The sequence below is a fragment of the Varanus komodoensis genome, unplaced genomic scaffold, assembly GCF_004798865.1.
Source record: "Varanus komodoensis strain SLA01 unplaced genomic scaffold, ASM479886v1 scaffold32, whole genome shotgun sequence".
NCBI classification, from domain to species: Eukaryota; Metazoa; Chordata; class Lepidosauria; order Squamata; family Varanidae; genus Varanus; species Varanus komodoensis.
This window is the reverse complement of record NW_025335798.1, coordinates 25,097,937-25,123,843: the sequence shown is the minus strand read 5'-3', so window position 1 is coordinate 25,123,843 and position 25,907 is coordinate 25,097,937. Positions and strand designations below refer to the sequence as shown.

General features: G+C 42.6%; 2 protein-coding genes across 8 annotated transcripts in view; both read right to left on the bottom strand.

Moving 5' to 3' along the window:
* RIF1 (replication timing regulatory factor 1) overlaps nucleotides 1-5,531 on the bottom strand; it is a 38,993-nt gene extending 33,462 nt beyond the window's left edge. For 6 of the 7 annotated variants that reach the window (XM_044438274.1, XM_044438277.1, XM_044438276.1 and 3 more), the window contains exons 1-4: nucleotides 5,325-5,531; nucleotides 3,400-3,478; nucleotides 593-689; nucleotides 34-164 (exon numbers count right to left, since the gene is read on the bottom strand). In XM_044438274.1, coding sequence (XP_044294209.1) covers nucleotides 34-164; nucleotides 593-689; nucleotides 3,400-3,478; nucleotides 5,325-5,452 — 435 coding nt within the window. In that variant the 5' untranslated portion in view covers nucleotides 5,453-5,531. The remainder of the gene's footprint in view (nucleotides 1-33; nucleotides 165-592; nucleotides 690-3,399; nucleotides 3,479-5,324) is intronic. The other variant, XM_044438279.1, reaches the window with a different exon arrangement.
* A 5,046-nt stretch (nucleotides 5,532-10,577) lies between these two features.
* TNFAIP6 (TNF alpha induced protein 6) overlaps nucleotides 10,578-25,907 on the bottom strand; it is a 33,605-nt gene continuing 18,275 nt past the window's right edge. Inside the window, exons 2-6 of the mRNA XM_044438353.1 lie at nucleotides 22,379-22,516; nucleotides 20,509-20,670; nucleotides 14,283-14,511; nucleotides 11,809-11,849; nucleotides 10,578-11,222 (exon numbers count right to left, since the gene is read on the bottom strand). Of these exons, the coding sequence (XP_044294288.1) occupies nucleotides 11,074-11,222; nucleotides 11,809-11,849; nucleotides 14,283-14,511; nucleotides 20,509-20,670; nucleotides 22,379-22,516 (719 nt within the window). The 3' untranslated portion in view covers nucleotides 10,578-11,073. The remainder of the gene's footprint in view (nucleotides 11,223-11,808; nucleotides 11,850-14,282; nucleotides 14,512-20,508; nucleotides 20,671-22,378; nucleotides 22,517-25,907) is intronic.

Here is a 25,907-nt window from a genome sequence, read left to right as displayed (position 1 = left end):
TTTGTTTATAAAAGATGAACAGAAGACACTCACCAGTTTCCCAACAATATCAGGAGGAAAGGACTGCTTAGAGATCACCCAAAGTGCTCTAGTGCGAGTATTTTTGTCCACCATCTTTACAGCAACACTGCTCACTATTGAAAGCAACTCTTGTATTTCAACTTCTAGAAGAAAAAAGTATTTTTTTAGCAGCTGTTACTCCAATTATCATCACTGCACACTATTTGCCCTATTTAAGAATATAAAAACAGAATTTCCTCAAAATGGATATGGTTTAAACTAGTCCTTCCCCTCCAGTTTCCACCTTGGCTATGGATCTAGTACCTTTTAAAGTACTCCTTGACCCCCCCCCCCCCCAAGAATCACTATTATTGATAGATTATTCAAGAGTATCACATACATTTTGACACTCAGCCAGAGCACCAAAGAACCTGCTGAAAACAAGTTATACATTACTATATCACATGTCTTTTATAGCTACATTAACTTGAGATGAAATCATTTCTATATATTTAATAATAATGCAAAAAGGGGGCTGAATTTAGATTAAATATAGATTAAACCATTGTCAAATAGGTAAACAAATGCTTACCAGATAGCAATGAAGCAATCTTTGAGTGAAATACACAGAATCCTAAAGCTTGTAAAGCTGCACTGCTCAATTCTGAGTTTTCTGTAGGAATGTATGTCTAGAAGAGAAATGGAAGAAAAGTGTGACGTCATGTAACAAAAACTTATTAATAATTACTTGAATTGTTCAAGATGTAAAAGTGATGTCAACTTCTAATTAGTTATAAGTGGATACCTAATCTTGATTTTTAAAATATTAGATGCTAAATTCAGACACATGAGTTTTGCAACACTTCTTTGATCTACACAACAGCCCAGATTAATATTAATTTCTAGAGAGGTAGCCTCTGTTGCAGCAAAGACAAGGGCTCTCATAATATCTTAAAGATTAAATATTTATTCTGATCTAAACTTTAAAGAACATTGACTTCATCACCAGATGCATGGAGTGCTAATCCAAAATGCAAAGGGGTACAGTGATGTGATTACCATACTGTGTCCAGCGACATTTTGTGACTGGAATTATTGCAATGGCAAGTCAATCAATATATGCAGTGTGAGGTCTTTTTTTTTTTTAAACAAAAAGTGTCCTTGCTCATACCATAGGAAAGAATAATTGAATTACTCACTGAGCTTCAATTTCACATAGTGATTGGAAATTCTTTGCTCAAGAATGGCCACATTCATGTCATTGGCAGAGTGCCCTGGGTTCTAAACATCCCCATATCAGATGTGTCTGTCATTGAACAACTCTGGCAGTGTATGACAGCTTCCTAGGTTCCTATGACTGTTCCAGCATCAGATTGATAGTACTGTAAAAGTTACCTAATTCCTAACAGAATTTCATCAGGACCTTGAATCTGTGTGTCCAGATTACAAAAATATCAATGAATCTCAGCTGAAAAGTGGCTTTTGAGGACATGAGCTGAGAAAGCATTGTTTCAAATCAGCCATGATAATGATTTCAATTGCATTTATACACTGCTTTTATCTATTTTGCAAGGAATTCATGGGGGCTTACAAGGTTCTCTTATTTTATCCTCACAACCACCACCCTTGTGGGGTAAGTTAGCTTGAGAAACCAAAGTCATGCAGCGCAAGTCATGGCTGAATAGGGAACTAGAACTTCGATCTCCTGTGTCCCAGCCCACTGGTTCTATGATGTTGGCATGCTATGAGGCAATAAGGATTCTCAAAGCAGTGCCACTAATCTGAACACGTATATTCACTCCAACACTAAGGAAACTGTGTGTGACTACAACATGACAAGAGTTTGGCTGCTAGACATGTTATGTCCCATGTGCACGGATATTCTTAATAGCTGTAATCCATCTTTATGGGATATGTTGGTGTAATGGATCTCGACAGCCACACTGGGGTGCTCTTTGGGCTGGAGGTTCTGCACTCCTTGGCTGCATAAAATCCATAACCAGAACAACTGCCACCAATACTTGAAGATACATAAGGGATAGCACTGACTTCCTGAAGGAAGCTATGATCTCCCACAAAATGCCATCTTCTTTACAGTTCATTGCCTTCAGACGAGATGCCTAATGATGATAATGCATTCCTTGTCAGACCTTTACATGATTATTTCTGCATTCTGTCTATGGGTGGCATCATGTTTTGCACAGCTGAAATTGTATGGCAGAGGATGCTGCTTGCTAATTAGCTCAGCATGATTTTATGCAAAAAATACAACCCAGTGTTATGACCATCTAGAGAGACCCATACTGAATCCTACTTTATCTTTGGGAGGCTCTTTGCTGTATGGCCAGAGGGCTGTACTGGGAAGATGGCAGCTGTATGCTGATACATTGATTGGTACCATGGTAGAAGTATGACTTGTGTCACAGACAACAACAAAAAAGTATCTTGGTCATCATAGAATTGTATCCTGTGGGTATATAAAGGAAGAAAAGGATAGTTTGGTTGTGTACTTTAGAGGGGCAAATTTTCTCCAACAAGTAACTCACCAACCAGAAATGAGATTCAATTCCATTTCCTGTTGTTGAATAAGGACAATATAAATCACAGTTCATATGCTAACTCAGGACACCACGCCTATCTTTGTTATCACCCTACAAGGAATCTTATGAATAGCAACCATTAAGATAATCATCTTTGTCTTTTTTGCATTTCAATTGTTTAACACCACAGTTTACATGCACCCCAGTGCCCAGCATGTGCATAGAGAACAGTTAATTTGAAGTTAACACTTCATGCATCTGATGCAGACCTTGCCTATCAAAGGTTATGCTTAAATGAGCTTGCTGCTGTTTAAAGTGCCACAAATCTTTGTTTTGTTTTTGCTGGTTTTCTTCTAAGGAAAACTAGAGAAACACATTAATTACAACACAAAATCAATTTAGATACTACATTAAACCCTTTTACAAATATATACAGATCTGAACTTGTACAACAGGTCATAAAGGTTTTCTTGCAGCCTCAATTTCAGGGAAAAGCGGCCTCATCAAAGCAGCCTCTTTCACACACTAGAAAAAGATGTCTGTAGCAGCTTCGGACTCATGCGGAGTTGTGAAGAAAAGCCCCTCTAAAGATGTACATGCACACTTCTCTGGATGAGGGTCTAACACCATTTCCCAACTATATGTATCATGAAAATAAAATGCCTGCTACAAGTTTAGTACTGTAAGATACATGGCCACTGTGAATGCAGAGGTAGCAATCACTGCAGAAGGAGCAAAAATGAAAGTGTGGCAGTGGGTAAATGATAATAAAAGAGGGGAAGGGCAATGGCATGCCTACTGAAAATACAGTAGGACATATGCTGTTACAAGTGTTGGACATATAAGTTTAAGTACACACCTTGAATATTTTGTAGAGTTGAGGGAAGTACTTTCCAACTTCAACTGCAAATTCTTGTCCTTCCTCACCAGTCAGACGACTTGACATAGAAAAAAAAAATCACCAGGTTTTCCATTAATCAACCCAACTTACATGGCCAAGAAATTTGGTAAATACCTTTGCTCAGATGTGGAAAACATGCAGTATGTGAGCACATTTGCCTTCCAACTCACAGACTCCTGTTGTGTCCTCAGACTTCCAAAATAAACCCTGTAACTCCCACACCTGTCTGTTTAAAGTTGTTAGAACACAACAAGGAGTCTTAGAGCAATTCTACTGATCCATCTAACCTTCTTAGTGGCTGCACCCATCCTCTGGAAAACCCTCCCCTGTGCAGTTTCAGAGGCAGAAAATTCACATTTTTCAAATACCTCATGAGAAAGCACTGTTTCAGCCAGGCGTTTTCAGCTTGTAATTAAACCCAATTACCCATATGCTACTCTATCTTACTGTTCCTATTGTTTTGTATTGCTACTGGAATTACAGTTTTTAAATAATGTGTTGTTGAATAAAGCACTATATTGGGAAGCAACACTTACTCTCTAACTTTGATAGAGCATAGCCTAACCTCTACAGATATAAGCTCTAAGTAGCACACAGTAGTATTCAGTGTGCATGCACTCAGAGGTTTCAACAATGGACAAGCATGACACCGCACTCATTCAGTCTGTTGTGATAACATTTTACTTCTATTCATTAAGAGCATAACAGTACTCATTTTACTGGAAAATTGTATATTCACTACCAACAAATTAATCTTATGATCTGTAACAAACTCTCTATAAATATATTTTTAGATGCACTGGCAGGGAAAGTCCTATCTTGGTACTTGAAGTGAAGTTCTTTCCAAAAATCAATCTACTTTACAACTAAAAAAAGATTTCTCAAGTAGACTAAAAAATAGCAGTTTACACATATGGAAGGTGGGAGAAAAGACAAGATGACCATGATATTTACCCAAAGCAAATCTGAAAACTAAGCACTCATTAGTGACTCCACCTTAAAGTGGCCTAACAGCATTCTCTGAAAAACGCTACTGCAAATGCACCCTCTGCAAAAAGAAGGCCAAGTGCAGCCCGTTTACAACTGCAAAGCACTTAAAACCTGTATGCACCAACTGCAATGAGATTAAACCTTTCAGCCTATATTAATTGTAGTTGCTGGAAAGCTACTTTACATCCAGGTAATACATTAAAATGCATGTAGGAACAAAAATGTGTGGTCTTAGACCACAGACATGCACTAGGAACCTGCAGCCTCCAGATGTTGTTTGACTGCAGCTTGCATTATCCCTGAACCTTGATGCATATACAATGCATCTCTCTCATCTAGTCTTCAAAGGAAGAGAATTTCTACACCCTACAACAACTTCTAAAAATAGAAGACTGTAGAGTGTGCTTTCAGGAGAATACTTGTGCAGAGGCAGAAATTTAACAGGCATATCTTACCCATCATGTGAGTTAGCTCACCTGAAATTTCTCAATGGACAACCAGCATTATGTCTGGAAAAACCCACAGAAACCTAACCAACGATTTAAGAAATAAAATAAAGGCCAGCCTATATAGCAGCTGTTGGGGGCGAGAAACGCTAGAAAAAGAAGCGCAGCAGATTTGGAACTTACCGGCCTGATCAATGAGGGCTGCGGCCTACACACTGGTGCAGAATAATCACTCAACATATGCTCAGAGGTAGCCAGTTTCCCCAAACTTTCATTTGGGAAAAGGGCTCTCTAGGGACTGAAATGCAGTACCAAAAAGAAGTACTAGCGTGAAGCCAAGACTCAAAACTAAAGATTCGCTTATTTTTTGCATGTTTGCACGAGGGCCGGCCGGCCAGCCAGCCTCCCGCCCAAGGCGACTGTGGAAGGGGCGACTGGGGAACTCACTTCGTGACGGTAAGGAGCGCGTCTGTCAGCATCTCCGGCGAAGCGAGGGGGTCTTCCAGGGTCTCCAGCAGAGGCAGCAGGCTCGAGCCGGGCCCGGGCCCCGTGGTGGAGTCAGCGCCGCTCATCATCCCCGTCGGCCGGAGCGCCGAGGGACCACGGCGCACTTGCCCCCGTCCGCCTCTGGCACCTGCCCGACCGCCTCTCCGCCGCCTGCTCGCGCAACTACAGTTCCCGCGCTCGGGATCCTTTTCTCCCGGGCAAAGATGGCGAAGCGCGGGACGCGGTGCCCTGGGCCTCGCTCCTGCCCAATCAACGCGCGAGGAGAGCGTTGGTAGGCGGGGACTGATGCCGGGCGCCGAAACATCGAGCACGCCGGGCCTCTTCAGCCGACCTGAGCTCTAGGCCCTGCCCCCGCCTTTCTCCAGAGACGCGCGATGCCGAATCATCGATCGCGCCCGCGCCCGCCCCCGCCGGCGGCCGAGCGAGATCCCGCGTCGCCTTCGCCCTTGTGCGAGCGGAGTGCGCGCGGGGGCGAAGTGGGCGGCCTCCGGGCCCGCCATTGCGTTCTTCCTCTTGCTTCCTTGGGATGACTCCTGGCGAAAATAACAGAAGAGTTAAAAGCAGCTTTCCTCAATGTGGTGCCTGGTCAGCACTCAAGACCATTGCCCATGCTTGGGCTGATGGGAGATGAAGTCCAGAAGGCTAGATTGGGGAAGACTACGTTAATAGTCATCCTTTCATTCAGATTACAATGGTTTCTAAATATATGCATGGTTATCGTATGCTTATATGTTCGTTTTGTTTTTAATAATGTATTAATTTTCGTTGCTTGGGAAAGTCGAAGGCAGGAGAAGAAGAGGAGAAACCATTATGAGATAGATTGATTCCAAAAAAGAAGCCTGAGAAATAGAGCTGAGCAAGGTTGCCAAGGACACGACATTTTGAAGGGCTTTCATGGGGATACCATAATTTGCAGACGAGTTGACAGCACGTAACAGCAATAAATCCCACCTTCATAAACCATCCAGAGAACTTAAGCTTTTAGTGAAATGAGTTTATTTCAGGGACTAGGGAGGTGTGGTCCTCCAGAGATGGCTGAACTGCAACTCTGGTCATCTCTCATTGTTAGCCATGCAGTCTGGACCTTATAGGAGTTACAGTTCCACATTTATTAAATTTGTATAAAAGCCTCCTGTTAGCATTATGCCCTTTGGGTGGCCATTACAATAAAAACATCCGGAAGGCTACATGTTCTCCCCACACCTCCTCATTTCACAGCATGCAGAAATAATGGGAACCAACAAGATTAGTCTGCAGGCCACACTTCTGATTTTATTATGCTTGAAAGATCCTTATTATACCTTTGTGTCCTAACTGAGCTGTAAACCCTGTTGAATAAATTTGAATAACTTGAGTAAAGATGCATAGAAACATGCAGTGACCCTTGGGAGGCAGGAGGAAGTAAATGTCATCAAAAAGCCTGGTGAGACACATTTTGAGGTAAATGTGGTTAGGATTGAGATGCACAATTGGCAGAACCGGTTCTCTTTTATTGCCAGATCACAAATGGCAGAACTGGGGATTAATTCAAGGTAGAGAAGCAACTGCATCATGGGTAAGAAAAAAAAAACAAGGACTATGGCAAGATAGAATTTATCTGATAGAAGTCTCTTCAGTTAAGCACCTATGTGGTCTTAGTAGCTGGATGAGGATGCTACAGACGCAAAACGTAAAAGGAAACCTTACAATTCATTAGCAGGTCTTAGCATGAGCAAGGGGATGGTTCCAGTATACTGCCAAAGGACAGGCTAATCTCATTTGTTTTTGTAATGCTAAAGCACATTGGCATTACAACAAGCAAGCTGAGGTTAGTATTGGGTTTGTGCACTCTGCCCTTCCCTCTCTTCTGGTGTGGAGGCAAGGTTGAGTTTGAAAGATTTCACTTCCATTTTAGATTAACTACAGCTTGATGTTCCATCTAAACCATGGTTAATCTTGATTAATGGAAACCGATATCAGAAGCTGGCTTATTTTCACTGCCAAACTGCAGTTGATTTAGAATGGAAGTAAATGCTGCTGATCTGCTCATAACTATATACTAAAAAGCAGAGACATCACCCTGTCAACAAAAGTGCATATAGTCAAGGCTATGAGTTTCCCAGTTGCAATGTATGGCTGTGAAAGCTGGACCATAAGGAAGACTGAGCGCCAAAGAACCGAGGCCTTTGAATTGTGGTGCTGGAGGAGACTCCTGTGAGTCCCTTGGACCGCAAGGCGATCAAACCAGTCAGTCCTAGAGGAGATCAGCCCTGACTGCTCTTTAGAAGGCCAGATACTGAAGATGAAACTCAAATACTGTGGCCACCTAATGAGAAGGAAGGACTCCCCGGAGAAGAGCCTAATGCTGGGAACAATAGATGGCAAAAGAAGGAAGGGATGGCAGAGGATGAGGTGGCTGGATGGAGTCACTGAAGCAGTCGGCGTGAGCTTGAGTGGACTCTGGGGGATGGTGGAGGACAGGAAGGCCTGGAGGAATGTTGTCCATGGGGTCGTGATGGGTCCGACACGAATTCACGACTAACAACAACAACAACAATATTGGAGAAGAAGTGAGAAGAATGTTATCCTGAAGGTCATCTAAGCTCATAATACTCTTTTGCATTGTATCTGAACATGCCCAGTAAATTAAAGACAAAAGGCAATTATGAAGCTAAAAGGCCTTGGAGGGATGTAGAGATTATATCATGTTTTGCACAGGATGTCACATACCTCACAGAGGCTACAGGTCCTTTCACACTTCATTCTTTAATATCTGTTATGGCTAACCTACAAAAGTCCTAGGAGCAGAGAGGCATGGAGATAAGACCTGTGGGAGGTTGATAAATCCTAGTCTTATGTTGTCTTCTCTGCAGTTATGGAGAATTTATTTATTTATTTATTAAAACATTTTTATGCCGCCCCATTCGCCGAAGCCTTGGGGCGGCTCACAACATTAAATAAGAATGTTATTCATTCATTAAATTAAGAATGAAGTCTTAAGAGCATTGGGAGGTGGGGGTGGGGTCACACTGGTAGCAGTTAAGGCTATCAATAGGATGCTAACAGATGTTTGTTTTGTAGCATCTTTAGATGCTACCTCTGAATTGAATAAGTTTATACTCTTTTCCGCACCAGGCCAAAACCTTTTTATTTAATCATTATTTTAAAAATTAGCATTTTAGTGGTTCACAGTTGCTTTTGATTTGATTTATCTGTATTGGTTTATAGTAATTTTATTGTACTGTTTTATTGATTGTTTTTATGTCTGTTGGTTTTAATCCTGCAAGCCATCCTGAGACGTGATAGTGAAGGACGGCATATAAATGTTTCAAATAAATAAATAAAGACACCTATGTACTTAACTGGAGTATTTTGATTGTTACCAGCTGGACCATGTACATGTGTTTCCTGAACTGTTTCATTTAAAGTGGGCAGATATTGTTAACAGATTTAACAGATATCCCAGTAGGCCTTGCCAGTATAGCCAATGGGCGTTTCCGTGATGAACATCTGGAAGGCCATGAGTTTAGACTGGTGAAACGCCAATAAATTCAGCTAGAAGAGATAGTCAGATCTTGAGTTTGCAAGCCCTTGGATGCTTGAACACCCGTGAATTATTGCCTATTTGTGGTTATTACAGTAATCTTTATTAAGTAATAATCACTTTTAGAACTCAAGTATGGCTAGCATTTCATAAGAAATACCAGATCATTTACACTTCAGCCACACTTCTATGCACTGGATGAGTTTACCTCCCTAGAAAGGCTTCAGACCTATTCCCAGCTATGGCTACCCAACTGTCGTTAGATGGATCTCATTGAGGCCACCAGATGGCAGAGTTCAGTCATATTAGCCGCAATCTGTCAATTCGGTTCTTATAATTGAACATCTAAGGTCCAAGTCACAGCTTGCATATAAATATACATATATTTAGTAGCCAGAGGCTGCTGCTTCCAACAGAAAGAGCTTGGCAGGAAGTAATTTGTAGCAGAAAGGTTGTGAGATTGGGGTTAAGAGGGTGTTTAACCTTTCCACCTCTGATGCTTTCCCATTGCAAGAAACCTCTCCCTATAGCTTTCTCCCCACCTGTGGGTTGCAGATAGGAGTCTGCACTTTATGATGGGCTAGTGAAAGGACGTGGCTCTGCATGGATTGCAAAATCCTTAGTTTGGCAATGCTTTCAAGCAGGGATGTGCAGCTGTTAGAGTTGAGCACATTGTGCCATCATGCTGGAGTAAACCATGCTTGCCGCTGCCCCTCCACCAAGCACAACTGCTCCATGACATACACCCATAGACCCTGGGGGAATGGTCTGCCCTCTTCATGCCCCATGGCAGTGAGGAGGTAGTGGCCACATAACTTTCCTTGGAAAACTCCCAGGGCTGCTTGGAACTGTGTGACTGCCATGTTCTGGTTAAGGATGTCGGCCACCCAGTGAGAGAAGGTGGCACTGCAGACTTCGCGCGCGCGCGCGCACACACACACACACACATGAAATAATGTGTTTTAAAACCTAAATAAACTCAAGGTATACACCCTAGGCTTGCCTTGCCAAGTTTCCTATGTCTGCATTTGATAGCCTGGAAATATGGACAGGCATCTTCTATTATCAATAACTATATGATGAGGATGATTGTAGAAAGCTTCAAGCCCCTTTAGAACATTTCATAGCCTTTGTTACCAAAGATTAAGAAGACCGCTTCTTGCAATGTCAGTTCTTGGTAGGAACAAAGGAAGCCAGCTCATAACAAGCCAGGTCATGGCTATGCCCATCTTAGTTTTGTTTTGTTTTTTTTAATATACTCACAGCAGTTTTCTAGGACTTCTGAGTGAGGTGGCTTTCTGAGCCCTACTTGAATATGCCAGGCAGTGAACCTGGGACCTGTTACATGCACAGTAGGTGCTGGACCCTGGAGGTATGGCCCTTTTGGTTTCAGAAGTTTGGCTGTTGATCATCTCCTTTCGGAAGTCTCCCATACTTGATGCCCCTGGACCAATTGGTGCTGGTGGCCAATTTACAGTTGTTCCGAGAGTTAGAGAAACATTTTTATTGTTTCATCTTAAACATGACCACTGCAGATTAGTCTATACTCTGAAATAAGTGGCTATAAACATGTAGTTAGAGTTGTGACTGGTGACAATGATGATAAATGCAGTTACGCCATTTTGAAACAAAATGATCTCAGAAAAAAATAAAGGGAAAAAGAACTGATCTCAAGGTTTGTTAAATATTTATTATCTAAAAATAGAATCATACATAAAATGCAGCACACTTATTATAGTAAACGTTTCTTCATAATATTCTGGCTCAAGGAAATCATCATTGCATACAGTTCAAAGTGGCTAAGAAGGAGCACTTCTGAAAGCAGGATTTGCATAGTCACTGGAAAGGCCCTGGAATGTTGGCTAAAGAACCTATAACCAGCGTATTCCAAGCAAGGCAGCATTCGCAGTGGCAGGCAGGGAGTGGAAATAAGTCAAGGAAGAATTCACATGTTGGGGAACATAATCACACAGAAGGCGCATGTGGCTGCTAGAGATCCATGAAGAGAAGATATTGCAGTAGAAGGTGATCACAGCCAGGAAGTTATGAGAAATCACAGTTCCACAGTGGCAAAGAGATCAGCTTCAGCAAGAGATACTGGGCTGGGGGAGAATCTACCCTGAATGGGCATTCAGGGTAAATATTTTCCCTCTTGTTCATGTTCTTTTATACGATGCCAAATCTCCCAACCAAATAGTTTGTGTTGTCTTGGGTAGTTGCATTTTTCTTGGGTGGGTCTAAGGCAATATATTTAATCTGGAAGCCCCCTGCTGTTACTGAAGCATCTGACAAAAATTTCAGAGTCATGACATTTCCTAGATTGGAGAAGAGAGAAAGAGAGAGAGAGAGATTAATTTCCATTTATTGGCACCCAAGGAAAAGCTCTCCAGAATTTCCCTTTTCTCCATTTCTTCCAAAACACATTACAGTCAAGGATAATATCAAAATAAACATTGTCTAGCATGTGAAATATGCTGGGAAATTGTACTGAATCCTCTTCACCTACTAACGGAATACAGACCATTGGCTAAACTGTTTTCTGAAGCTTCCTACATGTGCTAAAGACCTGTTCCAGAAAGTTGTGGGGGGTGGATCCACTAGAGCAGATTTGGGAGGATGTGAGAAGGGCTGCAGGAAGGAAGAGAGCAAGGGGAAGTGCTGCTGTACAAGTGGAAGCCTACTTATGTGACATTACATTTAGGCTTATGGAAGGTAAGTTCATGACACTTCAACCACAGTGATGTGAGCGTAACATAAAGACAGATGTTGTCTGAAGAAATTAATAGATGTGGGCCTTTGTGGTGACCTCTCTGGATAGCAAATTCTTTTAGGCAGAACTACCGGAGAGTAAACTTGGGATTTTTTTCCTATGGCACATGTTGTACATGCATATAGTATTACCTGTGCTAATGATGTTATCTGGAAGTTCGTCTCCACAGTATCTGAAAAACACAACCCCAATTTATTGGTTAAATATCAGTGGATGAATATTTTGTTTCAGTGAAGCAGTTTGAAATTACATCAACTGGACTATCATGGAGAGTGAGCCCAGATGCAACTTTGTTGGTGTAGGAAACTGGGATTGCATGCTGCTAACCACATGAGGAGGAAAATGAAATGACCATGTCGTCCACCCATTCTGTGCTGTGCCTGTAATCACAGCGTGAGACTCAGCCATGCAGAAGTAACTCCTGTGCTGGAGTTCTAGTTAGCAAATTAGTCAAAAGTTCTAAATAGAACTTGAATTGTCCTCAGTAGATGAGCTGTGTTTGGTGCAAGTAAGGATCTTTTAAGGATGGTTTTAGGTTCAGCATGTAAAATGAAGAAAGCAAAGAGATGCCATGCTGCTTGTCACTCTGGCAGCTGAGTAAGCTCTGCATGGGAAATACATTAATGACTCATATTCCAAGTTTTAAAAAGCATCAACACCCCCTTTTGAAAGACAAATAAGTTCTGGGAGAGGAAAATTTATAATGGAGGAGTGGTAGCAGGAAGAGGTAGTTAACTCTCTCCCCATCTTCTGTTTCTGTTCTCCCAATGGCTCACCTTAGCTACATATGCCCCATGGATTTCTAGATGTGTGTTTATTGAAGCTCACACCTATAGCCATGTGCGGCTAAGTGAGAAAAGTAGCCAGGGACTGAGGTGAATTAAAACAGGGAAATAATGAGCATGGAGTGGGTAGAGCAGTGCTTTTCTGCTCCAAATCTCTATACTGGCTAGTTTTTGTTTCCAAAAACTAGCAGAGTCAGGGCTTGCAAGGACACAGCACCAGCAATTTTGATTAGCAGAGTTGCTGCCATTCCTTATTCAAACACAAATTGAAAATCCACATTCTGGGTTGTGTGTGGATCGTTAATAAAATGTGCATTACTCTGTTGTTTGAACCCAGCTGCATGAACAAGCATTAGCTTGTTACTCATGAACAACCCATGAAGAGAACCTCTGGTTTGTTGCTGAGTTGTGGTCTTTGGGTTGCTCTTCATAGCTCGTTACCTAGGCTGGGTTCAGGCAACCTGATAATCCATGTTTCATCAGCAACCCACACTCAAGCCATACTCAACTCCTGAGTGTGGCTTATGGGGTTTTTGAAAGCCAGTCACCCTCAGAATTCCCTGTTCCCACTAAGCTTATTTGCAAAAACTCCTAGTAACTGAAGGAGCGGGGTGGGGGGGGGGGGAGAATTTTCAGAGCACCAATGTTTTGTTCTCTGTTGTAGAGCAAAGTATTTTGCAGTGCTTTGATCATAAATGGGTAATTAAAATCCATTTGCTTTTTCTGATGGAGATGAAATTTGCTAAAACTGATTTGTGGATAAGCATCAACACAGCTGCCCACATTTTTGGGTCTTCTTGGGGATGTGCTATGGAGATTGTCACAATGAACACCTGCAGTTCAAAGTTTACCACTAAATCCTCACTGCTAGGAATTATGCACATTTATGTGTGACACCCAGTAAGTTCCTGAGCAAAAGAGAATCCCATCAGTACAGAGAGGAAATAGCACACTTCCCTGGGTTTCTGAAATAAAACATGGCATGCTGGAAAATAAGAAAAAAGAAGACTGCAATGCTATTAAGTCCAGAGCCTAACATTATCTCAGAGCACCACTGCCTGCCTACCGAAATTTCCAGGAGCCACAGAATGCATCCTCACCCATCCACCCTGCCCATGGAAGGCTGCTATCCATTTGGGGGGGGGCGGGTTGCAGTGTTGCTTAGTTCTCCCCCTTGAATATGATTGGACCTCATAGATTGCGAAAGGTCACTTTCAAAATGTGGATTGCTGAAGTAGGGAGAGTTTAAGAAGATTACAGGTAGGCAGAACTGTGGGAGGTGAGTTAAGCCAGCCCTCGCTGCTTGTTGCTTTCCAGATGTGTTAGAAACTGCAGCTTACTAGCCTGCAGGCAATGGATGGCTCCGGTTTGGGAAAAGCTGAGCTATAGGCTGAATGAGAGTTAAGAGAGGGGGAAGGGATGTGATGGATTTGGTTTCCATGGTAATATTTTGGAGGCAAGGCAGAGTCAGGAGTTGGGTGGGGATTAATTAGGGATTGCGACACCCTTCCTGTGAGCAGTGGTCATACGTCTGGAAGGATGCCAGGAGTGTGTCCAAGAAAGGGGCTCCCCTGGGAGAGAGACAAAGAAGTAGGCTTGGATAAGCGGACTTGGAAAAAGTCAAGGAAATAGTGTTTGTCTATTAACACTTATTGTTTGGCTTGTGTGTGTGCAAACAGGCTGTTATTGCTTAGAACCTCTGAGACTGGGTGGGATAAACCCATCCTAATAAATAATTGGTGAGGCCTTTTTCCCTATCTTTCCTGGAGGCAGTTCATATGATCCTATAGCATGTAAACATGGTGTGAAGATGATCTTACCTGCCGACAAAGCCATTGACATCATCGTAGCTGTCGTAGATTTCCAAGTAATCAGCCATGCAGGCTGTATCCTCTTCGAGGTCAAAGTCAAGAAACTGAATTTGAATCCGCTGGCCGTACTTCACTCTGATATGCCAGTAACAGACTTGGTCATTCTCATACTCATGTGGGAACCTGGGGGTTTTAAAGATGTGCTTTGAATCTGTGAAAATGCCACCACAGTCCTTTCCTAGGAGAGAAATAGAAGACAGTCAGATCTAGGCCAGAATTTATTTATTTATTTAGGAGACTTCTATGCCGCCCCATTCGCTGAAGCCTCGGGGCGTCTCACATCCATAAATAAACTTCCATAAAATAATATAAATTAATTTTACTGGCCCTTGGACAGTATAAATAATATAATATAAATAATATAAATTAATTTTACTGGCCCTTGGGCAAGTCAGAAGCTTCGTGGCTGGGGACCATACTCTTATTCCCCTCCCCACCTTGGAGCTGGAGCAGAGAAATCTGTGTTGACTGCTCCTCTGAGAGAGGAGTAAAATGGACCAGGAGAGGAAGATCTTGGGACTGTCAGGATGTGTTGTAACCTGGCAGTGCTCCAACCTCTTTTCCTTGTCCTTCAAAGTACCACAAGTAGACGGCCTAAATTGGCTGCCTGGCTTAATTACAGGGTGGGATGGATGGCGGCACAGGCTCTACCACCCCTCCCTCTCTGCTCTGGATGCCCCTGAGTCTCCAAGTTCAGGGGCTCAGCCAATAGGGTTGCACCCCCAGGAAGTGTTCATGGTCCTGACTGGGTGCAGTGGAGCCAGGGGTCTCAGGCTTGCGATGCCTACCCTTCTTTTATCAGCAGGAATGTCTTGTGCCTGTTCCTCTAGCCGGAGCTGCAATCCTTACAGTGCCTGGGAAGAAATCAGTTCTTCCTGCAACACTATCTTGTTCCATGTTGCAACATTTGTAGGAGCCTTTGGGGTGGCTTGTTTTTGAATGGGCAATTCAGAACTGATCCTCCTCCTCCTCACCTCTAGCATTCCATAGCCAAAGCTTTCTGGACAGTTTACAAAATGTTAACTCCTTAAAAATGCAACTTAAAACTTAATATAACAAGATGGCAACACAGGTTAAAATGATAACCATCCTCGATCAATTCCACAGCCCAGATTTTCGTATTCTGCCTGGAAGTCTGGATAAGCTGAGAGCCTGCAGAAGACCACTAACTGCCACAACGTTGTATAGACACCTGGCCGGTATGGACAGGGGGTGTAACTGGATCTGTGCACCAGGCTTCCAAAGGCCACATCCTGAAAAGTCACCTGGGGAAAGGGGAGTTATAAATTAGAGAAGGGAAAGAGAGGGGAGACTTAGGTCTTTCCTTCTCACCATTTCCAAATTTGCTCCAAATCATCTTCCCCAGTGTTTGAATTATAGGAGAAGATGTAAGGAAGATCGTAACAAAATCAGCTGGCTTCATTTCAGCACTTCCCTCAATTTCAGCCAAATCACTTTAGCCTGCAGTCTTCTAAAACAGTGACCAATGAGTCAGCCACCAAAGGTAAGAGACAGGTCAGGCTCTAGATTTGGAAAGGGGGTGTGCAAAATGTGTCTTCGGGGGAGGGGGCTACCCTTTACAATCCACACAATGTCCCAGAGTGATGCTAGGTCAAAGACACTATAGGAAACTGAAAAGGTGGCTAGATCCAGCTGCCTGCCACTACTGGGAGCAATGGGCCAAAAAAATAAAAAATATAATTTAGGGAGAAGGCAGCTGGGTGGGCATCAGATACCATGGCACTCTTGCAGGTTGCCAGGTGCAGATGCCAGCAGTGAAGTGGCTGTGACCCCCTCCCTTGAACCTGAGCATTACATCCTCCGAGGTGTTCCTCCTCACGCACATTTCCAAAAGCACACTTGCCCTCTTAGGAGGAAGCTTACACAAGGGACAAGGATGATTGGCTGTGCCTATGTCTGCAGCACTGGTGTGGATCCTGTGGAAGTTTAACTTTTCCTGTCCCCTGCCCCCACCCAGGAGAAAAAGAGGTCTGTTGGGCTTCCATGTGGAATTGCAGCACTCCTTTCACACTGCAGAAGGCAACTCTTAGAGGAGCTTTTATCTAGCTTCCTACCATAGCACATCCATACCAGCGGGGGGCGGGGGGGGAGGTATGCAGCGGATTATCCTTGCCCTCTTTCCTATGCCATCTGTAGGAGAAGGGGAATGAGACCCCCAGATGGGTAGGGACTATAGTCACCTCACTGGAAAGAGGAGCAGTACCACAGAAGTGCTGGCTTCACAACACTTCTCTGTCAGTGAGGCCACCTTCTGAGCATCATTGGCATCAGCAGCTCTTCCTCTTTCTCCAGGAGCCAGTGAGCTGCAGTGGCATCTACTGCTCCCACTTCTTACCATCAGTGCTGCATAGGCCAGAGAGAGAGGCAAGTGGACAAGCTGCTCGCAGAGATGAAAAGGAGGAGCATGCCAGGGGTTCTTGCCAGAGCTGCAGGTGGACCCCTGGCAGGTGCCCAGTCATACCTCTCCTTGATACTGTCCCTGCCAGGGGCTCTACGCCATAGTCAACACTTATAGGAGCAGTTTGTTGCTGGAATAAGGTATGATGAACAGCAACAGTGAGAAGATCTTCACAAGATATTTCTTTGTCCTCACCTCTGAAAGGAACAGTGTTGTCTTAGTGTGAACAAAACCACTCACAAAATGTGAAGAAATTTCTCCAGAGTGGGAGGAATAAAAGTTAATCAACCAGCAGGAACAACTTGGTTTAATTATGCTGCTCACCACCCAAACAATACATTTGGAAAAGTTCTAGCTCGTCTCTCAGAGGATATGGCCAAACAGGAGGTGAGGAGAGGCAGACCAGATTTAATTCTAAGAATTCTTTGTGGCCTCTCCCATTTTTCATGACATGCTCAACATCTGTGCAAGGTCTCCACCCTGAGAGGTTACCCAGATGCTGACATGGGCTGATGCAGACAGAGTTTCCTTCTGCATTTTCATTGTTTACTATGGAATAGGGTACCCTGTTGAATAGGCGACAGAGTGTAAACATTGTCATGCTCTGTAGAAAAAGGGTATGGTACAAGTTGAAAATAATTATGGGATTCACACAACGATAAACACATGTGGCAAGCACCATAAAGTAACATAGTTCCTAATGCTGGGCTCACATAGTATGCCCTAAACCAAGGAACATTCCAACTCATTAAAAGCAAACTGATTAGATTTAAGATGGCAGTGTTTACCAAACAAACAAACAACCCAAGAAAAATCCCAAACAACTTGCATATTCGTGAAGCACAACAGCGAAGAAAACCATCAGCACCATTTTAGAATCCTCTTCGTGCACTGCAGCGCAAGCTCTTTTGCCAGCATTCTCTAAACTTAGACCCCTTAACCACAGTTCACACTTAACCTTCCGCAGTTATCTTCAGCATTCACTGGTTTGCCTTATTCATAGTGTTATTCTTTTATTTTAAAAACAGAAACTCTTTTACTGGATCATTTCCTCTTTCTCAGTTGCCACTTTTCTTCACCACCCATTTTATTTTTTGTATCCACTGCAAATGTGATCAGATAATAAGATCCTTGAATTCTTCCTGCTTAGGCTGAATAGTAGACGCACTGGGCAGGAAAAGCAGAAAGGCTCCTGGGCCTGTTTGGCAGGCTAGGCAGATGGAAAGCACAGGGCTTTCCTGATGATCAGTTGCAGGAACATGTCAGTAGCTTTAGCGCTGGGCTCCACTGCCTGCAGAAACAAGGGCTTGGCAGGAACAGTCTAGAGTGTGTTGACATGGTTGGACTCTTGGGCCTGCACTGATGCTGCCTGGAACCTAGCCCTGCCTGCCTTAGCAGATGTTTTCCTTACAATTCCTGCTCAGGAACTGGGAAATGAACAAATGTCTGCAAACATTTCCGAGGTTCCCAGTGCTTTGTCATTGAAAGCAAGCTCACTCTGTGAAGTCCTCCTGACTTTTGGTAAAGGAAAAGAGGGGGAAACTGTAGATGAATCATGCAAATTTTGTTGGCACTATCAAATTCAGATGTTGAAGAACTCCTGCTTTGCACCTGTACCATAGTCTGGGCCAGAGCAAGAAGCAACTGAACAAGAGTGTTGAAATAGTGAGGAGGAGGAGCAATTCCAAGGATCTTTCTCAGTAGCACCATGCTTACCCTTGATGCTGGCCAGCCAAAATTAAGTGTGATAGTATCTAATTCAAACAATGGGTACTCCATCTTGATAAGCACATAAATATATTCTCTATATATTTTTAATCTGCAAGGGATATTTATTTGGGCCACCTATTGGATAAGATAAATATTTCAGTCTCAGATATGGTGAGAACTTGAAGTTGGCTTCTCCCTATTTACTCCAGTACAAGAAGCAAACTTGGGTCTTTCTTGCCTCAGTTCTCCTTCCATTGCCATCATGTGTCCAGAGCTGGCCCAGCTGTTAAGCAGAATGAGACAGCTCCCTCGGGGAACTGATGAAACGACATTGAATGGTTAGTTACACCATTTGTTGTTATATTTTTACTGGCAGGGAGGTGTGGTGAGAGAATGCCTCTGGTATATTTTGTGACCCAATAGCCAACAGCCATTGATATTGCTCAATTTGACCTGAGAAGGGTTATTTACTTTTTCATATCAGGAAGCAAAATGACTTAGTCCAACCTTGTGACCATCGCTTTCGGTTGTGTGCTAGTCTAACTTAAGTCCCAGTATTTTCAACGAGTCTACCCTAAGTAGGACTAACACTGGATACAAGCCTTTGTCCCACATGTGTTACTAAGGAGGGGGGAAAGAAAGTCACCAATGGAAGGTAAGAAGCTTACATCTACATAGTCCAGATTCCAGGGTATTGATTTCACCATTAATCAGAACATTTTCAGCTCATAAGAGGGGAAGGAAAGCCCTACCAGCCTGGGAGAGGAGGAACATGCGAGCAGAACGCATCCTCCCCCACCCTGTTTCATTTTTAGAAATACAACCCTGCCTGCAGATTTATGAAATCTGTTGTGGCAACGCATAGTCTGCTGCACTAGAAAGTGGCCTCTAACTGGGGGTGGGGGGGGTGTGGATTTTGTGCTTGGTGCTGGTGGCTCCAGGTTTTTGAGGGTCTTTGGATATGATACCCTCCATGGGCCTATTCTACACCACCATGGTCACCAACACCTCTCACTGCTCATCTTTTTTCTCGTCACTGTTATTACTTGCTTGTCTGACACTGAGCATGTAGGCAAGGGCATTTATGGCGCCTCCTCCTCCTTTTTTCTTTCAAATAGTCTGATGGAATTTCGTATAAAATTGATAAAAGCAGCAGTCATCACTGGGTAAACTGCATGTGTACATTAAACAGTAATTAGGATTTCCAGGGTGCAACTAATGTTAGATATCTCATTATGTGTAACTGCATTAACCAGATTAATTATGCTCCTCCATTCAACCCAACCCATCTTTCAGGCTTGGCCTATGTGACTATGGAAGTCCCACGTTACCTTATTTGCGAAATGTATCAAAAGCACCTGATTTTCCATGAAACCAGTCCTTATATTATTCAAGTCTATCCATCTGACTCGACACATTAATTTTCCCATTAAGGCAATACACCAAAGTTTATTTCCATACTGACTGGGGTGGTGCTGTTATTAGTTGTGGTGCGACTGACACAAACGTTAGGAGATATTTGTGTCTTAAATCTGCCTTTGTTCTGTCAAATATAGACAATAAGCCTAATGGTGGGGATTCCTCCGAATTCTGGTTTGTGATTTCTGTCACTTCATGAACATGTATCCTGGGACAAAGTCACCGCATACAAAAGCATGTGCCGGTGTCTTCACAGCTGCTGCAGCTCATTCTCGGTAGAGTCAGCTCCCTTCCTGAATTGGTTTTATGGACTCCGTTTTGCTTGTAACAGATTTAAAGGGTGCACTGGATCACAATTTAACCCATATGGAATTCTCAGTCTTTTGCCCAAATCTTTTCCCCAGATGTGTTTTCACTGAATAGCTGGTTAAAAAGCTAGTTGCAGTGATGAAGAGGAAGACAACTCCAGGGGCCCACATGGGTGGGCCTCTGCTAGAGTGCGGGGCCACGGCCCGTGCCCAACTTTGCCTGCTTTTTGTGCTGGCCCTGTAAAAATTAAGTTGGTGTGAAAAGGGTACAACAGACAATACAATGCAGCCTTAAGAAATAGAGTGGTTGTTCACAAACCGTTAGGATTATAGCAGTAAGCGTCCCATTTCTCGCTTCTGTTGAGCCGGAAGCCGTAATCCACAATCCCTTTCTTCCCAAAGCCACAGTTGCTTCCAGGCTTGACGATGGGGTAGCCGACTCTCCCCTTGGCTAACCAGCCCGCAGCACACATATGGTATCCTGAGGGATTAAAAGCAGTGTCACAGGGGCTCACTATTGGCTAAGGAAGAAACACTATGCTTTGCATTAAAAACCTCTTGTTCCTGCCAAAAATACAATAGAACCCAGCGAAGTTGAACTGAATTAGGTCTTGCTCACAAAATAATTTTTGCCCAGAGCATAGAGAATTCTGCGTACATGGCTCAAGTGAGTCATCATTTGGATTTTCAGACAATAAAAAGAGCTGTTTTCACTTTAAACCAATAAAGAACCACTGGATGCAGATGCTTACTAAATATCAGTAATGACAGACTTCAGCACTTGTATTCAAAGTCTGGCCAGTTATTAGTTGCACTGTGGATCTGTAAAATACTGCTGAAAGAAAATGTGTCCATTTTTCTTCTCCTTCAAATGTGAATGATCAAATATTGTGCCATTCAGATAGCCCTTTAGTGCACACACACCATATTGTGGGCCATGTGTGATTATCCCTCAGGGGCATCTATATATATAGCTGTTGTGATTTATGTATAATAACGAAAGATGTATGTCTTTGAGTAGAATCCAATGGGGCACTTAGGTTCCCACCAAATCACTTGGGTCACATCAGTTTCATTGCACAAGTGTCATCTACTGCTGTGTATTATGATTTAGTGCTTCTGAGGCAACCCAAAATGAGCGGAAACTCTCCTTTCTAGAGGAAGACAAGTTGGCAGAGCTTGGTTAAAGGAGCTCTGCCCACCTGCCTCTTCTCTGTTCATTTGAAGGCTTCCTTTTGGAAGCATAAAATTTCCCTTGCTTAAGTGGCATTTCCTGCTTGCATAAGCAAATCAATGGGACCTACAACATGCAGCAGGGAACTGACAATGTGATAGTGTGACGATTTATAATTTTGGTTGCTTGCTTTATTATCATAGTGTGCTTTTCTAGGTCTGTTCACATGCAGTAGATTTGTGCTGATAAGTCCTACAGAATCAACCAGGACTTACTGCCAAGTAAGTAAAATCTTTAGGACTAAACTTTCATATGGCATACATTTTTAGGAGACTAAGACGGGTTGAATTCATGTTTCTTACATTTCTTACATTTTCCTCTTCAGCACTGCTTAATCTAGATGAGGCTGTTTAAACCTCCAGTTTTGCTTTCAGTTTTAATTCCAGTGGGGAATTAAGACTGCAGCTCTGTGTGAAGTCATTTCCTTTCCTGCTTTTCTGCAGTTTCTGCATTTAACCTCTAGGTGACACTGTGGTATAGTGGAATACCACAACTACACCAATAGTGGACCCTGGACCTTGTTCACAATGCCCCCAAATACTAGAATTTCCCCCTCTCCATCTCCCTGCTCCCTTTGACAGAAAGAAATTACCTTTAAAAAACAGAAGCAAAACTGGATAGTGATGACATTGTTTAAAATACCCATAAACAACCATGAATGGGAAACAACAAATGTACAATAAAAGTCCCTCTTAGAAAAGTTCTGTAAATATATTTCAGTAGCAGTGTCATTTGCATGTAAGTGGGCCTTTAAACAAAAGGAAAATAAACAAACTACTAAATGATCAACAACACACAAAGTTTGAAGAATGAAGATTAAAAGGTACAATCTGCTAAGCAGCTTCTTGCTCAAGCCGCTTTTTCTTGTGCATGTCTTTCGATAGACCTCATAGCATGTACAAAACTTTCTGTAAGAGCATGCCCCCCTATGACTCCATATATTTTACATTCATACCAATTTTTCTTGCTGCCTCCAGCTGCTGGTATGTGGCCAGGTGTCCTCCTTCATATTCACACACTGCTTTTGCCTCCGCATAGGTGAGCTGGTACTTTCCGGCTCTTCCCTCTCGGTGATACACTCCAGCCGCTCGCTCTGTGAATCCGAAGCAACATTTGCAGTGAGGCCTTTTCCTTAACAAAGCAAGGTTTCCAGATCTATAGCTGAGGCTATAGCTGAGGACACCAACCCTTCCTAAGGAATAGCATTCCTTGGGTTCTTGGCTAGGTGTAACTCTGAAAAAATGTTTTATCCTTTTTTCACAGTTGAAGAAGAAAAAAACAGCAGCAGCTCCCTAAGGTACTTTATGTTGCTGCTGAATGATTCCCAGCACTTTTAGATTGAACACTCTGTAGCATTTCCAGGTTGGAGAACAGTAAGATTGCTGAATGACCACAAGTAGACCTTAGAAGAGCCTTTCTTTAAAGAAAGCGAGGCATTCTGGGTGAGATGGCCCAAGAGTAACCTTCAAGGCTACTTCATATTTGCCCTCCCACCCCTTGAGATCAGCAGCAGAGGCCTTCCTCTGGGAGCCCTCCGTGAGAGACATCAGGAGGCAAAGTACCCGGAGGAGGGCCTTCTCTGCGGTGGCACCCCATCTATGGAATGCGCTCCCCAGAGAGGTCCGCCTGGCGCCATCGTTATTTGCTTTTCGGCGCCAGGTTAAGACCTTTTTATTTAAACAATATTTTAACAACTCTTAATAATATCTATAGGTTTTAATTTTGCAGCCAGGGTGATTCTGGGTTTTTAACTGTATTATTTTACTGTGTATTATGTTTATTTATTTTATGTGAGCCGTCCCGAGGCTATAAGCGATGGGACGGCATACAAAAATACTAAATAAATAAATAAAGGCTACTTTATGTAGAATGCCTCCCTTGCTTTGAGGAAGGACCTGTCAACGCCAAGTGCTTGGGTGGGGAGAGCACTTTGGGCTGCTTTGGTGGACGCTTTTCTGTTGCAGCGTTTAGTGCAGCAGGCAAACAGCCAGTGTGGCTTCTCTGAGAAGCAAGAAAGAGAAGCCAGTACCTTTGGGATGTAATATACTGAAACGTATGTGCACTCTCTCAGGCTACCTGAAGAAGGAATGAAGACCGCTATATACTGTTGTAAGAAAGTACTGGAAGGCTGCATGAAAAGGTGGTTGTTTTAATGCAGACAAGAGGGTGCCAGCCCATGAGACAGAAAACAAAGGGATTGTTTGGCACCTTCAGAATTTGCCTCCCCAAGTGACTAACTAGTTTGCTTGCCCCATGAGATGCCCCAGCTTCCAAATATACAGGACTACTGGATGGTAATGGCAGGAACTTCAATCAAGCACACCTCAAAGGCACAGGCTGAGGAAGACTGCCCACATTCTTTATGCTCTTTCAATTAAATTCTTTACTGCAACATACTGCAACATTCACCTGATTTGGTTGTTATACTTATCTATCTCCCCAGTCATCCATGCTGAAGTTCCCAGATATTTTCTTCATTTACTGCCCTTACCAAATTGTGGCACCGTTGGCTCCAACAGTTTCCTGCCGCTCACATTTCATGTCCGGTCAGGCAGCACATTTTGCAACCAGATGCAAACCCACTCGCCCTATCACTGGCTCAAGGCAATGTCAAAACCATAGTTTTCTTTTATAAGAATAAACCTTCCAGAATTCTTGGGCTCACATACTCCTCTCGTCTCCCTTCTTTACCCCTGCACAGAGCAATGCTCCTTTCCCAGTTTCAGGCAAACTGTTGTTAACTATGCTGTTCTAACTATCAAACTATGGTTTGTATTTATCCTGTAAAAACCATGACTGAAAAACAGCAACCTGGTTTCCAGTCTTTGTTTGCCAGGTAAGTTTGTCAGGTTGGATGAAATGGAAAGCTGTGGTTTGCCCCAGTCCAGAAAAGGAGTAGAGAGTGTGCTAACCCAAGACAGTTGGAATGTTCGGTTCTGTAGCACCGAAGCATGTTTTACTGTTACATTTCAGTCAGTCCTTTGCATTCTAATTTTCTCTGCCCTAAATTCATTTGCATGATATGAATATTTTCTGAAGTGAAGAAATAGACTTCATATTACCCCAGGTAGCACTGGACATGAAACCATCAGCCTTGTCTATATTCCATTTCAACACCTACTGCCATTTGAAGCAGTTATGGAATCAGCCTGGAAATTGCAAAGCTACAACGGATGATATTTAGGAGATGATCTCAAAAAGACAAACCAACACTGCATAAAATGGTATTGAAATGTGAGCGCACGAGAGTGAGCTTTGGACAGAAATTCAATACAGCTTCCACTAGCTCAATGTTTGGAGTAGTCTTTCCCCAGTCTGGGGAAGATGTGTTGGACTACCAGAATTCCTGACCATTGTCTATGCTGGCTGGGACTGATGGGAGCTGAAGTCCAAAGCATCTGGAAGAAAGCTTGTTTTGGGAAATAATCATAACGTTGGGATGATTAAATATTTGGATGACATTCCAATTTTATGCATGTTGACTTAGAATATGAAAGCTACTTATTCCTAACAAATTATGCATTGGGTACATTCCAATGGTAAGAACAGGGATTTTGAATATTCAGTGTGTGTGGTACGTAAGAATAAGAGCATAGCAGCCTTTAAAAATATATTAAGGTATTCAATTTTGTTACTATTGAGTAATGTTAACACACTTGAATGTTCAGAGGATGCAGCCTGCGTAATATTCCTACACAACTAGTCCCTCTGCATAGACCCCCACAAAGATTGGATGGGATTGGATGGCATAATATTGAAAAGGGCTTTATTTTGGCAGAAGGTAGGCTATTATCTGTCCCTGTATCCTCATGTTCTTCCAACTTGGCCAAGAGCACTCCAACAAATGTTCCTGGTACAGAGAAAATCTATGAAATTGGAATGTTCCAACGAGCTGGGAGATGTGATTTTTCCTGGCAATGGGAAACATAAAGTTAATGTATTAAATTAAAAATGAACACATGTGTTCTAGTTAGCTGTAAGGCAGAAAGTTGCTGCTGCAGGATAATTGGAACTAAGCAGGTATGAACCAGATCACAGTCCTGGAGAGAAGGCCACCAAGAATCACACGGGAAGAGAAAGGTCATAATTTTAAATGTGAAAATTTAAAAATGTGCAATAAAATTTGAGGCAGTATGCAATGCTGTATTAATACTCATAGATGTTAAATTCTAAAGACCATTTATTTTGGTATTTAAGGAAAAAACATTTGATCCTAGTTATTAATGATCTGAAAGCCTAATGTGATGTATAATACTTGTAGATTGAAGACCTTTTGTTAAAAACAGATTTTATATTATTATTATTATTATTATTATTATTAATATTATGTAATTTTGTTGCTTTCAGTGGGTAGTGCTTGGTTCATGATAGACATTTCTTATTTCTACTGGAAGAGTCAACTGTGCCAGAGATTGCACTATATTCATGTGTTCACACAAACTTCCTTGAGATATATATATGTTTGTACAGCTTCTGAACAATTT